General features: G+C 59.1%; 7 protein-coding genes across 7 annotated transcripts; 3 read left to right on the top strand and 4 right to left on the bottom strand.

Moving 5' to 3' along the window:
* Positions 1-353: 353 nt before the first annotated feature.
* OSTLU_3730 (predicted protein) lies at positions 354-1577 on the bottom strand (the record flags this gene model as incomplete). Its single annotated transcript, XM_001421265.1, has 1 exon — positions 354-1577. A coding segment is annotated over one exon (1224 nt), but the record flags the coding sequence as incomplete, so codon positions are not given.
* Positions 1578-2710: 1133 nt separating this feature from the next.
* On the bottom strand, positions 2711-4042 carry OSTLU_43113 (predicted protein; the record flags this gene model as incomplete). The annotated part of the gene is made up of 1 exon (XM_001421264.1): positions 2711-4042. One exon carries the CDS (start codon positions 4040-4042, stop codon positions 2711-2713), a length of 1332 nt encoding a protein of 443 aa, XP_001421301.1.
* A 3028-nt stretch (positions 4043-7070) lies between these two features.
* On the top strand, positions 7071-8966 carry OSTLU_43066 (predicted protein; the record flags this gene model as incomplete). The annotated part of the gene is made up of 1 exon (XM_001421446.1): positions 7071-8966. One exon carries the CDS (start codon positions 7071-7073, stop codon positions 8964-8966), a length of 1896 nt encoding a protein of 631 aa, XP_001421483.1.
* Positions 8967-9045: 79 nt separating this feature from the next.
* On the bottom strand, positions 9046-9927 carry OSTLU_93716 (predicted protein; the record flags this gene model as incomplete). Its single annotated transcript, XM_001421263.1, has 1 exon — positions 9046-9927. A coding segment is annotated over one exon (882 nt), but the record flags the coding sequence as incomplete, so codon positions are not given.
* A 57-nt stretch (positions 9928-9984) lies between these two features.
* Positions 9985-10806, bottom strand: OSTLU_5982 (MC family transporter: uncoupling protein-like protein; the record flags this gene model as incomplete). The annotated part of the gene is made up of 1 exon (XM_001421262.1): positions 9985-10806. A coding segment is annotated over one exon (822 nt), but the record flags the coding sequence as incomplete, so codon positions are not given.
* Positions 10807-10968: 162 nt separating this feature from the next.
* On the top strand, positions 10969-11631 carry OSTLU_93715 (predicted protein; the record flags this gene model as incomplete). Its single annotated transcript, XM_001421445.1, has 1 exon — positions 10969-11631. One exon carries the CDS (start codon positions 10969-10971, stop codon positions 11629-11631), a length of 663 nt encoding a protein of 220 aa, XP_001421482.1.
* Positions 11632-11853: 222 nt separating this feature from the next.
* OSTLU_27553 (predicted protein) lies at positions 11854-14286 on the top strand. The gene has a single exon (XM_001421444.1). It carries the CDS (start codon positions 11886-11888, stop codon positions 13674-13676), a length of 1791 nt encoding a protein of 596 aa, XP_001421481.1. The 5' UTR covers positions 11854-11885; the 3' UTR covers positions 13677-14286.
* Positions 14287-14316: the final 30 nt, after the last annotated feature.

The raw sequence follows: 14316 nt of genomic DNA, 5'->3' as shown, positions 1-14316 counted from the left end.
GATAGCGCGCGCGCGGGGCGTTCGATGAGCGGCGTGACCATCGCTCGTGCGAGGCGCGCGCATCGAGTCGCGACGGACGACGACGACATCGTCGCGCGAGCGCCAGAGTGGTCGAGCGACGAGGGTTAGCATCGAAGTCGCGCCGTCGCGACGGATTCGGACGACTTCGGTGCCGATGCATTCGCCGAGGATGTGTATATTTCGCTAGGAATGTGAATTACTAAATAGTGCTATCATCACGAGACGCCACCGAGGAGGTTGCGCGCCGCACCGGCGCGCGCAGCGAGCCGCTTGGCGGCGGCTTTAGGATCGCTCGAGCCGCCGACGGCGACGGCGGCCAGCGACGCAGGATCACGAAGAAGTCGTAAGAAGCCAGCCTTGGCGGACATGAGTTCTGGGTGGACAGCAATCCTTTGGAAGAGGCTATCTGCGGCAGACGTTCGCGAGCGATCGTCTAGGACAGTTTGGAGGAAGAGCTTGTGATGGAGCGCGACGCGCGGCGCGATGTCGACGCCGAATTCCAAAGCCTTGAGCGCAGTCGGTGCGAGCGCACCTGAAAGCACCAATCCGGCAAAAAATCGCGCCATGTTCGATATGCGTCTGACCGAAGATGACGGATCGTCGATCTCTTTGAGCTGATCCCAAATGCAGAGCTGAAACGTCAGCCGATGCGAGCGCTGACGCTCGCACAATTTGCTGGCGAGAACCTCGTAGTACGGATTGTACGCCTTTTCTTGAAGACAGCACTCGAGCAGAACGCGAGGAATTTCACGATCTTGCTTGTCAGCGAGTGGTAAGCGCAGTAAACGCTCGAGAGCATCGGCAAAATCATCTGCGCCCATGACGACGCAAAAAATGGCTCGACGCGTTTCTGTGTTCATTCGCATCTTCTTCGCAAGTTGAAGCAACTCACCACCCTCGCGTGTCTTCCCAGCTTGTTCGGTGATCGCACCTTGCGCTGCACGCGCCGCGAACCACTCTGCAGTTCCTGCGGCGTCGGGTAACCACCACTGGCCTTTCTGACTCTCAGTTTTGATGAGCTTTTCGTACGTCAATGCGCGAAGCGCCACGGTAGCCTCGCCCACGTTTGTCCCCCGCAACCACTTGCTGAGCGCGACAGGGAAGCCCCACTGATCTTTACCGACATCTTGTGCGCTGTCTCGCTTCTTGTTGTTTTTCAAATCGATGACCATCTCGAGCATCAAGCGTGCGCGCTTTGAGAGTTGGCCGCCGTCTTCGCCGTCGCCGCGCTCCTTCTGTAACTCAGCCACGCGTGCTTGCAAAGCCAAGATGAACTCTTTCATCCCCACTGGATCTTCTGAACGCAAGCGGTTCCCTGCGATGCGAAGCAAGGTGAGCATGAGCGTAGAGTCGAGCTCACTCAAACTCTTGGCCAAGGTGACTAGAAAACCGTAACAACACGCCGACGGAAACAGCCCGCACGTGTACAATCTCGCGAGAACGTTCACTATGTTGCTACATGATCTCGCCTTTCCATCCATTTGCTCTTGTTCTAATCTTACGCAAATGGCCGAGCCGAAGCGCGCGCCAGCTTCAGGCCCGATGGAGCCCGCAATGCCGGCGACGAAGCCCGCGATGGCGGCGGAGTATTGGTCGCTCGCGCGAGGCCCCTCGGTGAGGGCAACCATGATTTCTTTCGTCGCTGCGTCGCACACTTCCAAGCGAGGATACTTTTGCGCTAAATCTGAGACATCGTTGACGATGCCGGCCACGTTCGCCTCGCCCATTCTATTCATCAAACCTCTGATTTGCCTCGCGCACTGCTCAAAGCCGGGCGATTTCCCCGCGGCGGCCGCCATCAATGCACGTTGTGCCGGCGGTATATACTTCCCCGTGTTCGCCGTCGGATCAGACATTTTTGTTTCATGCCCTTGTATCTCGTTTTCAGCGTCCTCGTCGCCCAAATCTTCGTCTCCGCTCTCTTCTTCCTCTTCGTCATCGCTCTCATCGCTCTCATCGCTCTCGTCGTCCTCGCCCTCTTCATCGTCTTCGCTCCCCTCTGCCTCTTCATCATCCTCGCCGTATTCCTCCTCCAAAAAGTCCATACCGGGCAATCCCTCGAACAAAGAATCCAACCCATCGTCCGGTCCTTTCCTTCCCTTCAGCTTCTTCTCCAACCGTCTCGCGTTCGCCTCGTCCCGCTCATACGCCTCTCGCATCGAAGCGCGCATGGTCGTCTTCGACTCCTTCACCGTCTTGACCCGCTTCACCGCGGCCTCCGACGTATTGACCGCACGTTTCTTTTCAGCTCTATCTCTTTTCGTCGTCGTCGTCGTCGTCGTCGTCGTCGTCGTCGCGCGTCCATCGTCGTCGTCGACGGAAATCTTCGAGCCGCCGCCGGCGTGCGCGTTCGTCGCCACCGTGCGTTTGTCGTCGCTCGTCTGCCGCGATTCTCGGCGCCGCGCCGCGCCGTCAGCCTTCCACTTCGCGCTCGCCTGGCGTTTCTTCGCCGCTTCCGCCTTGGCGGCGTTTCGGCGCGCCTTTCGGTCGAGTTTCGGGTCGGTGCGCTTTTTGGTCGGGACACCGTCGGTGCCGCCGTCGTCGAAACCGTCGAGCTGGCGGAACAGCACGCCGGGGAGCGTCGGACCGTCGTGTTTACGACCGGATTTACCGCGGCGTTTGGGCATCGCGCGAGCGGCGATGTGTGTGGTTTGGCTCGTGCGCTCGAGCTTGCTACAAGCGGCTACGTTTAACTAAGCTCGAAACCGGCTCGAGATTGCGAGGCGTACGACACGGATTTTTCCAGCGTCGACGCGCGGCGGTAATTTGGAAGCTTGAGCATATTGAAACACGTGCTGGCGCTGGGAAGGCGACGCACGTCGGTAGCGCCGAAGTAGGCGAACATCGAAGCCTCACAGCGAACTTTGTGAATGACAAAGGGCGGATTGAGGTGCTTGAATCCTTGGAGCGGTGGTCTTGGTGACGACGTAACGAATTTTAAGACGTCTTGGCGCTGTTTTGGGGTAAATTTTCGCATCACGCGCCAAAAGTTGCGCACCGTCGCGCTCGAGGACGAATATCCACCCGAGTATCTTGTGTGGAGCTCCCAATCGTCGACGTCTATCGCGGATTCACCGCCGCTGAGAAGTAGACTCAACTCTGTCACATTGAACAGCCTGAGCCAGCGTTGATTGATGATTTTCGTTAGACCTCGCATGAAAGCGAGCATTGGCGTCGCAATGCGTCGATTCAAGTGGTAATCTGCTAGTGAGAAGACGTAGAATAATTTGTTCGCCGCCGTCACTTCAACGTCTCTCCCGCCGGCGACGAGTTCTCTGGTCACAAGCTCGCCATAAATCTCTTCGCTGCAAGTGAAGTCTAAACACAGATCGGCGACATCACCTTCATATTCTAATATTTGTACGATCGATCGCGCCAGATCTTCATCAAGGCTGGGAATGTCGTCAATCGTTCGCGCTGTTCCCAAAACGTGCGCCGCGAAGAATGGTGCCATGTTTATGTCCTGCAAAATACCTTCGTACATTCCCTTTCCGATCATCATTCCAATCATCTCAAGAAGCAATATCCCTTCGTGCGTGTCTCCTGCGCGAGGGCTCGGATAAATCAGTCCAGTGGCGTTGGACTGAAACAACCCGCGGTTCGGGTCGAGGCCTTGTTCGGTGACTTGACTGAGGAGCTCTTTGAATAAACCTCCGGCGTCAATGCCAGCCTCTTCTTGACCCGCAGCGTTGACGAATTTCACGAGTATGCGTCCTCGAGCTTTCGCACCGAGAGGTAAAACTGACGTGAGCGTATCCTCTAGTACGCTCTCGCGTCGCAGTGTCACCTGCGCCACCGGCCGCGCAAATGTATCGCCGTGCGCCGCGTCCGCACCGCCGGCTTGTGGTCTATATCCAGCCTTGAGTCTGTCGGCCTTGATGAGTTCACGAAATATCTTCACTCGTTCGTCGAAGGACAAAGCATGTGGACAATCGTTCAGCAAACCCGTGATTTGTGTCGGCGCGCCGCCGTCGATTTGTGATTGCAAAGCCGACGCGGCGACTGCTGGCTCGAGCTCCATGGAATTCGGCGCAAGCCACAATTCCTTCGGCGCAAAGGCGCGTCGCGCATCGCGCGTGGTGAGCGCGTGAAGTAACTCACTCGCGGCATTTATAGACCGCTTCATATCTTCTGTGATTAAGTGTACTTGATTCGACGCATGCGAGCGAACAATCAAAGTGTTCACAGCCACCGCTATGGCTCGCTGCTCGTCCAGCGAGAACGGCTTTTGCTCTTCAAAGAATTGCTTGTCTCGCAAAACGACGAGAAGGTACGTGTACGCCGAGCAGAAATAACCAAATCTCTCCAGCTCGGAGTGTGATAAATCTAATATGCCTCGGTGCGCGAACGTCGAGGCGACCCACGACGCACGATCAGAGTCTGAGACTTTGCTTGGCAGCGACAACGCTCGCGCGAGATGGTTCCACAGCGAGTGCAAGTAGCCAGGTGAAAAAGCGCACGCCGAATACACTCCATCTTTATTCGCGCGCGACAACTCGGCGTAAAGCGACGCCACTTCGGCTGCTTTATCGGGCGATGCGATGCACCCGTCGTTTCCGCCGACTAAGCTCGCCAAAAACCACGTCTCGCTCATCGCGTTCGTCGCGCTCGCTCGAAATCGACTTTCGCTTGACAGTCGACTGTGCCAATTCGCTGATTGCGCTCGCGCGCTCGCGGACAACTCTGCGAGCGCGCGCAATGCCGTGACACTGTTATCATCATCCGCTTCCGCGAAAGCTCGAACGTTTTCGCCTCCCTTACTGCCTTTGCACATCAACGCGAGAACGTTTTCAATCGCGCACTCGGCGCCTCGATTGCGTCTCGCCGAACACGCGCGGAGCACGCGCGTCAACGTTTTCGGCTCTTCCAGAATGCGCACGGCATCGGCAGGTAGATTTGTTCGCAACTGCGGTATGCCGAGCAAACGCACAGCGAGCGCGCTGAACGACGCGTCGTCACCACCGCTCGTCAACGGCGCAAACGCCGACGGCGCGAGCGCTCGCGCCACGACGGCGCGATGCTCGAACCCGTCCGCCTCCAACACCACCGTCAACGCCTCACACACCGCACCGTGCACGCGCGCCGCCAAATTTTCATCCGCATCACACAATCCGCACGCGAATTTCACCGCACACGCCACGAGTGCCGGTAAACGCGCCCTCGCGTCTTCGTCGCTCGCCGTCGCCAACGCGTTCGTCGCGAGCGCCTCGAGCGTCCCGGCGTCGTATCCCATTCGCAATCCCTCCACCCACTTCAGCGCCAGCGCGTACGCTCGGAACGCACGTTCGAGTCCCATTTCCTTAAAACTTCCCCTCCTGCGCAAGATCGCGATCGCGACGTCGAAAAACGCGACGGTCGCCTTCGCGTTCGCGTTCGCGTTCGCGTTCGCCTCCCTCGCCATTCTCTCAATCACCGCGTCCAACGCCTCGATCTCCCGCCGCGTCGCCTCCCGTCGCGCCACGTGCCTCCGACGCGCGCGTTGACACCGCACCGCCGCGCTCGCGCGCTCGCGCGCCCACCGCCGCGCGTCTCTCGCGTCCCTCGCCTCGCGCAGCAAAATCTCCCTTCCCGACGTCGCCGACGTCGTCGCCTCCTGTCCTCCTCCGCGCGGCGTCTCCCTCGCCCGCGCGCGCGCGACGAAGTCCATCGACCGTCGCGCGTCGATCCGCGTCGTCGTCCACCGTCGCCGTCGCCCGCGCGTCGCCCGCGCGTCGCGCGATGTCGAGTTCGTTACGAGTGCGTTACAACGAATGACGAATGCCTGATCGTCGCGCGCGCGTCACCGTCTCCGCGTTCGCGCGTCACCGCGACGCGAGCACCGTCTCCACCGCGCGCGCGACGTCCATGCCGCACCGCACCAGCGCGCCCGCGCACGTCCCGTCGTCGACGAACCCCATCCGCGCCATCTCCTCCAACCCGCGCGCGAAATCGCCGACGCGCGTCGGATCGATCCTTAAATCCACCGCCAGCGCCGCCGTCGCGCGATCGCACGCGTTCGAGACCCGCGTCGTCGCGATCGCCGCCTCCCTGCGTTCGACCGCGTCGTCGTCGCGCGCGTCGCGCGCGTCGCTCGACGTCGCGATCGCGCGCGCGTCGGCGTCGGTCGACGACGAAAAGAGCGACGGCGTCGACGACCGCGCGTCGCGCGTCGCGTCGCGGCGTCGCCGGAAGCGCCGCGCGAGATCGCTCGACGCGTCGAGGACGTCGGCGTCGACGTCGGGCGCGACGAAGGCGGCGCGCAGGCGCACGCCGCGCACGACGCGCGTCATGGTGCGGATTGCGAATCGCTCGAGACGTCGTCGTCGCGCGCACTCGTCGGCGCGTGGCGCGGCGCGGCGCGCGATCGCGACGTCGAGCGAGGACGCGCGACGCGACGTTACGCGAAACGCGCGGCGCTCGACGACGGCATGAGCACGCGGAAGGAGCGCGAGCGACTCGAAGCGCTCGAACAGAAGAATCGAGAGAAGGAGGCGAAGCGCGCGGCGCTCGCGGCGAAGCGCGCGGCGCGCGACGCGGCCAAGGCGACGCGCGCGGAGGCGCGCGAGGACGCGGGCGACGCGGGCGAGACGCGGGACGAGGGACGGACGCGCGAGGACGCGCGACGCGGTGGGGCGTGGGACGAGGCGGAGGACCTGGCGCTCGTGGAGGGCTTGCGAGCGCGAGGGACGTCGGCGGCGAGGGACGCGGCGACGAGCGATGAGGAGAGGTGGGAGGCGATCGCGACGCACGTCGATGGACGAGACGCGATGGAGTGCTGTCAGCAGTACAGGGTGATGCTGGCGAGGGTGAAGCGAGCGAGGGAAAACGGGGAGAGGGTGGCGAACGGCGAGACGCTGCCGGAGGAAAAAGTCGTGCGAGGCAAGGCGAAGACGAGGAAAATGTTGAGCGTGAAGCAAGAGCAAGAGGAACAAGCGAGGAAGAAAAAGGAGGAGCGGGCGAGGAAGGAGCGGGAGGCGCGAATCGCGGCGAACGGGGGGCGGTTGAGCTCGGAGGATTTGGGCTTTCACATTCGAAGCGGCCCGGATGCGAATCGTCGCGCCAACTGTAACATGGACATTCACATCAGCGGTATTCAGCTCTACGGCGGACGCGATGAGTTGATTCAGGAAGGGGTTTTGAAGTTAGTGTTCGGGACGAAGTACGGTTTGGTCGGTCGAAATGGATGCGGCAAGTCGACGCTGTTGCGAGCGATTTCCGAACGCGTCATCAAGTTGCCAGAATTTTTGCACATCATTCACGTCGAGCAAGAGGCGTCACCGGACGAGCGGTCCGCGTTGCAGACCGTCGTGGAGACCGACACCGAGCGTCTGTACTTGCTCAATCTAGAGAAGCGAATGTTGGACGAAGAACTCGATCAAATCGATGGCATCGACTTGAACGAGGTGTACGAGCGCCTGGACGAAATAGACGCCGACACGGCGACGGCGCGCGCGGGACAAATTCTGGGCGGTCTCGGTTTCGATCCCGAGGAGCAAATGAAGGCGACGAAAGAATTTTCCGGTGGTTGGCGCATGCGCATCGCGCTCGCGGCGGCGCTGTTCATGACGCCGGATTTGTTGTTGCTGGACGAACCGACGAATCACTTGGACGTGCACGCTTTGACGTGGCTCGAAGAGTTTTTACGAAAGTGGGAAAAGACGGTCCTCATCGTGTCGCACGATCGCGGCTTTTTGAACGATTGCACGACGGCAACAATTTTCTTGCACCACAAAAAGTTGCGCTACTACGGCGGATCCTACGATACCTTCCTCAAGGTGCGCGCTGAGCACCGAGCCAACGAGGAGGCGATGCAGCGAAACCAAAGTTTGCGAGAGTCATCTCTGAAGCAATTCATTCAGCGATTTGGGCAAGGTCACAAGAAAATGGTGCGTCAGGCACAATGTCGCATGAAGATGCTCGAAAAATTACAGAGCGAGCGGGTGGACGTGGATTACGATGATCCGTATCTACGCATCAATTTCCCATCCGCGTCGCCGTTGCCGCCACCGTGCATCTCCGTGATGAACGTCGCGTTCGGTTACGAAGGCTATCAAACCTTGTACCAAAACTTAGACTTTGGGTTAGACATGGATAGCCGAGTCGCAATCGTCGGACCGAACGGGGCTGGTAAATCGACGTTTTTGAAGCTTCTCGAGGGTGACATTTTGCCCACCAAAGGTTGGATTAATCGTCACACCAAGCTTCGGCTAGCGCGTTTCTCTCAACATCACTTGGAGACGATGAACTTGGAGGAAGATTGCGTAGCGCACATGAAGAGACTAGACAGCGAAATGCCTATAGAGACGGCGCGAGCGTACTTGGGTCGATTCGGCCTGTCTGGCGAGCTCGCGACAAAGCCGATTAAAGTTTTGTCCGGCGGGCAAAAGTCACGTCTAGCATTTGCCGAACTCGCGTGGAAGCAACCTCACATTCTCCTTTTGGATGAACCTACTAACCATCTTGACTTGGAAACGATCGAGTCACTTGCCATGGCGCTCAACAACTTCGAAGGCGGCGTCGTGTTAGTCTCGCACGACGAGCGTCTCATTTCGCTCGTCGTCGATGAAATTTGGATTGTCACGAAGGGCGACATGAAATCCAATCCTCCGGTCCCAGGAAGCGTACAAGTTTTCAATGGATCGTTCGACGATTACAAAGCCAAGTTGCGCGAAGAGTTTTCGGGCGGCAACTTGTTGTCGGAGAAACGAAAAGCCGAAAAGAAGAGGGGAGGTGGGCGTGCGCCCGAACCCGAACCCGAACCCGAGAAGGCGCCCGCACCGGCGAAGCCTCCCGGAAAGATCATGATGGACAGTGCGTTCACAAAGTCCACGTCAAACGATATCTCCAACGAACAAGATCGCCCGACTTCGTCCCAGGTGAAATGGGTTCCGCCTCACTTGCGAGGCGCCGCGCAACAAGACCAAGAGAACGCGGGCAGTGCCGACCAAGCGTGGGGCGAAGAATGACGCGTGCGCTCAAATACACACACACGAATTGAAAGTTGAAAATAATATAATACAAGAATCGAATCACAACAATTAATCGCTACTCTTCCTCCTCCAGCAATGATGCCGGATCAGTCGGCGACGTGTTCCACCTAATCGCTCGCCACGTCAGCAACGCGCCGGCTTCGCTGAAGATGTCAACCAAAAGCTCAGACAGTGCTCCATTTATCACTAAATCACCCTCGGGCGACGATTCAAGCACGGGATCTCCCAACCCTAACTCGTGAAACTTATGCGCCACTTCAATCTGCGTGATAAATATCAGCAGCCCCACGGCGAAACATCCGCCGCTCACCGTTCGTCGCATAGCCTCCCGAAACGTCCCATCGAACGCCTTCCGCTCGTACGCCTTCCCCGCCAGCCCCCCCACGACCCACACGCTCGCTAATTTCGCCCCATGCACGATTGCGGGCAACAAATACGCTAATCCACGCCACCTCGGTCCAATCGGCGCCAACCACGACGGAATGTTTCCCGCGCTGAGCGCCGCCACCGCCACGAGCACCTGCGCGGACACCGCGACGAGCGAATCCGCGATCGGCAACCCGCGGTCGACTTCAGAGATCGCCTCTGGGCGGAAGCGCGCGCGCACTTCAGTGTTCCCGAACTCCAGGCCGCGTTTGAACTCCTTTTCGACGTCGACGGATAAATCAATCGCGAACGCGTCATCTTCATCTTGCGCGTCTTTCGACGCCTTTTCCTCGCTTTTCGACGGCTCCGCGCGCGTGTGAGTCGCGCGCGATGTGCGCACGCGCGAAAGACGCGTCGACGGCCGTAGGGCGGCGCGAACCCGCGGCGACGTCGCGGCGCGCATGCTTCGGCGCGTCGAGGTGTGAGGTACGGACGAGGTTGGCCGCGCTCTGGCACCGCGACGCGCGAGGGAAGGCTTCGAGCGCGCTGAAAGAATAGATGATAAATACAACGAATCGCTGCGAGCGTCGAATCTCGCGCGCTCGAAAGTTCAAAAGTATTCGAGGCCCAAAAATCTTCTGAGCGCCTCTACTATGGGCATTTGGAGCGTCATGACTGGACCTTGTCGCGCGGCTGCGGCAAAGTAGCCCCTGTATAACCCGCGAACGCCGTGATTGGCGATGACATCGCGCGCGATGGTCATCGCGCCTCGCTTGTCGCCGACGTTGGACATGACGAGCGTCTTGAGCGTGTCCACGGGTTGCGTGACGGTTTGCGCGACGACGCCGCTCGCGAACGAGCACGTAAAGTGCAACGGCGGCGCGTCCTCGCTAAACGTCCCATTTTTCAACAACCATCGTTTACTGACATCATACGTCGCTAACTGCGACCCCGACAGCGTCATCGCGCGCGCCACGCACGCCCCCGCGCCTCGCCACAATCCGCGTCTCACGCCTTCCTCTCTCGCCACCTCCGCGAACGCCCCCACCGTGCTTCGATACCCGCACTCGCTCGATTGCATCCGCACTCGCACGACGTCGATCGGATTAAACACCACCGCGCCTATCCCGCCCGTGACCGCCCCCGCGAGCACTCGCGCGCCGACGCCGTCGCCGCCGAAGACGCGCAGCGCCTCGTCCCGCGTCGTCGGGTACAGCCCGATTCGAAACCCCGTGTACGACAGCCCTCGCATCCACGTCGCCGCGAGTCCCGGCGCGAGCAAGCCCCGCGCGAATCCATCGCGCGCGATCGCCTCGCGCGCGAGCGCTCGCAGCGCGACCGCGTCCGGTCGTTGTTGCGCGCGAACCTTGAGCACCTCGAGCGGGTTGAACACCGTGTCCGCGAGCGCGCACCCGACGCCCGCGGCCGCCCACTCGCGGGCGACGTCGGGCGCGCCGCGCGCGGGCGTCGCGCGCGTCGGCGGTGGCATCGCGTCCCGCGCGCGGCGCCGAGCGGCGCGGCGGCGATTGGCGCTCGGGACATCGCGGCGCTCGGGACGCGACGCGACGCGACGCGGGACGCGACGATGCGTCGACGCGCGACGCGAGCGCTGATGCGCCTGACCGCGACGGCGTCGTCGGCGCGCGCGGGCGCGCGCGAGCGCGGCGCGGCGAGCGCGGCGAGCGGCGCGCACTTCGCGGGGACGACGACGCGGCGCCCGCGCGCGGCGCGACGCCCGATCGAGGTGGAGCGGACGACGATCGATCAGGACAAGGCGCAGATTCGACAGAGCGCGCGCGTGCGCAAAGCGCTGAAGCGCGTGGTGCACGAGGAGCTGGCGCACAAGTTTGACGGCACGGGGGCGAACGTGATGGACGCGCGCGTGTCGAAAGATTTTAAGACGGTGCACGTGCTGTACGGAACGACGCGGATGGGGGAGGAACACATCGCGGGGAACGCGTTGGAGCGGAACGCGCAGAAAATACGGACGATGCTGTCGAAGATGTTGACGATGAAACACACGCCGCGGTTGGTGTTTCGATTCGAAGGCGCGCGGAGCGAGGCGCAGCGGCAGTTTGAAGAGGCTTTGGTGCGCAGTTCGCGCGAGTTTGCGGATGAATTAAGAGAGGATGAAGACGAGGATGAATCGACGTGGGACGACGACGACGACGACGACGACGACGACGACGACGAAAGTTCGTCTTCGAGCTCGTCCTCGAGCAGTAGCAGTAGCAGTAGCAGTAGCAGCGGCAGCGGCAAACGCCGACGAGAATAAGCGTACGGTCGCGGCGCTTGATTTCACCTAGCGTGTTCTACTAGAGGGTTACTGTACAGTACAGTAATCTACCCCTCGAATTGCGCGGGATGATACCCATAAATACATTAATATACATTAAACCCTAAGGGCTGGTACACACACCCGCGGGGCGCCAACGGGCCCCTCGTCCGACCGACCGCGAAAGTCCGTCCGACCGACCGAGGGCACCCGCCGTTTCGCCACAATCCGACGCTCGACTAAAGGAACAAACTATGCCGACGTACGAAGCGGCGGCGATTAGTGAGACATACGGCGCGCCCGGCTCGTCGAACGACGGCGCTCGCAGTTGGCAACAAACGGAGGAACGTGAAGGGCGAAAAGCGGCGGCATGCGGCTGGTGTACCGTGAAGCAGGCCGCTGTGCTGTTTGCTGTGGGTGTGATTTCGTTCTCGTACCGTGAAAGTGCACCGAAAGGGCCGTCTGCGTTGCTGGGATTGTCCGCGCACTCGATCCAGGGTGAATTTGATCTCCCTGATCACTTGGACGAATTCGTTGACGAGATGGAATTCGGTCCAGAAGTCCACGCGTTGCTCGGGAGTGCGGGTCCTGGGGAGGTGATCCCAGGTGCCGAACCCAGGTTGAATGCGGCAGGAGCCGAGGATGGCATGTTCATATCGACCAAGGGCGGAAGAAACGCGACGCTATTACGAATTAAGATGCTTAAACAACATTTGCGCAGGCGTGACGATGAAAATCTTGCTAATGATGAGCATTCGAACTTCGTTTGGCAGGCCACGGTGGATGAGGGTGCGACGCAACCGGCGCCAGTGAACGTCTCAGCATATATGCAAAAACTGCACGAAGAGATTGAGCAAGACAAGGCATTATTGGAGGTACACGAAGCGATGCTATCTGCTCGGTTGGGCGGAAAATGGGACAGCTTTAGTGATGGTGTAAGTGCTGCGTCGAATGCGAAGGGTGCTGTCGTTGCGAACGCCATCACCGTCGAGTTCTGTTGGAAAAACTCATACGGCCGCGATGTGGGCAAAGTCCCGTCTCATTGCCCTTCCAATAAAGAAACAATTGCAGGGGGCGTCTTGTGCTATACCAAATGCCACCACCTCGGTAATTATGCCAGATTTGGCTACGACTGCCATCAACGCTGCGGCTCGGGCTGGAATGATCATGGTCTTTTTTGTAACAGAGGTAACCGCGGTCGTGGTGTTGGTACCGTCCAGTGTGGCTGGGAGTACTGGTCATCATCATCATCCACCCTTGGCGAACATGCGGCCAACGGTCGACGCCTTTTGGGGAACGCGAGGACAAGACTCGTATGCGGCGGAAGGCACTGTAGCAGAAAAGGAAGACAAGACTGTCTTGGACTTTGTTATCCTCCTTGCCCTAGCAGTCATCCGAACCGGATTGGCTGCAACTTGTGCGGCGTTTCTTGCACCGGCAATGGGTACGCACATGGAATTGCGCCGAGTTGCCCGAAAAAGATATACTGCTCACACGGCTTTGAAGCAGCCACGTGTCCTCCTGGTTTGGAGTACGACGCTGGTTTGTGTTACAAGAAATGTCGCAGTGGTTACAATGGCGTCGGTCCAGTTTGCTGGGGCCAACCTCCAACAGTGAGCGGTGAGAAGTGGGTGAACTGCGGTATGGGTGCCGCAAAAGATGACGCCGCTTGTGGCTCCGCGGTAACTAATATGATTCTCGGGCCGTTGGAAATTATTGCATTTGTAGCGACCGCTGGGAGTAGTGGAGCTGCGACAACTGGGGCCAAGGCTGCAGCCCGTGCCGGTGCTAACGTTGCCGAAGCTGGGAGTAAGCTTGCTGCTTTGAAAAAGGCGGCAAATAGTCTCGACCAAGGTATGGAGGCGGTTGGTAAGACTACCGGCTATTTTTCTGCGATGAAAAACGTAAACAGCGCGGAATCAGAGACGGATGCGGTCCGCGCGGCAGCTGAGCTCGCATCAGTCTTTGATCCGTCCGGGGTCAGCAGTACCGTCGCCGCATACGCTTTCGACAAGTGCGACAAGATCCACAACAAAGCGGACTAGCTGGGTCGTGTACGTACAAGTACAACAAGCACCCGCGAAGGTCAGCGTATAATCGAGACAAGATCGTCGATATAAAAGAAGTCATTTTAAATAACAAAAAATCCCAATTTTGCTTATCTCACTCCACTCACTTTCGCGCGAACGTCTCCTTGTCAAACACGGACTGATCAGTGCAAAGACAATTGCTGCTGTTGACCTCGCGCGGGTGGACTGAGCACCCCATCCAATCAATTATGTATTAATACCCTTATAAATGTTAATATATGTACGCATGAGGCATATATAGGTCGCATGAGCCACGCCATCCTCAAAGCGCGGGATTTGGCCGAAACATGGGACAATATATGGGGCTTTGGGCGCGGTTTTAACCGCCCAAAGTGCTATATAGCCCAACCGAAGTTAGGGTTTAAGGTTTAGACCTGTTTTTCTGTCGCGAGGATTCATCTTTCGCGACGACAGATGAAAATTAATTTAGATAAAACTGATTAAAGTTTGACTAAACCCTAGGGTGATTGTACTAGGGTTTGGATATGTCTAAATATATGTTATATTTAGAACAACGGAAGAACTCGTAACCAGAAACCAACGAAACGAGCACACGAAAGTGACTAGACTCAACGAGATACAATCCGCTTCTATG

Source organism: Ostreococcus lucimarinus, chromosome 14 (genome assembly GCF_000092065.1).
Source record: "Ostreococcus lucimarinus CCE9901 chromosome 14, complete sequence".
NCBI classification, from domain to species: Eukaryota; Viridiplantae; Chlorophyta; class Mamiellophyceae; order Mamiellales; family Bathycoccaceae; genus Ostreococcus; species Ostreococcus sp. 'lucimarinus'.
This window is presented reverse-complemented; position numbering and strand designations above follow the sequence as displayed.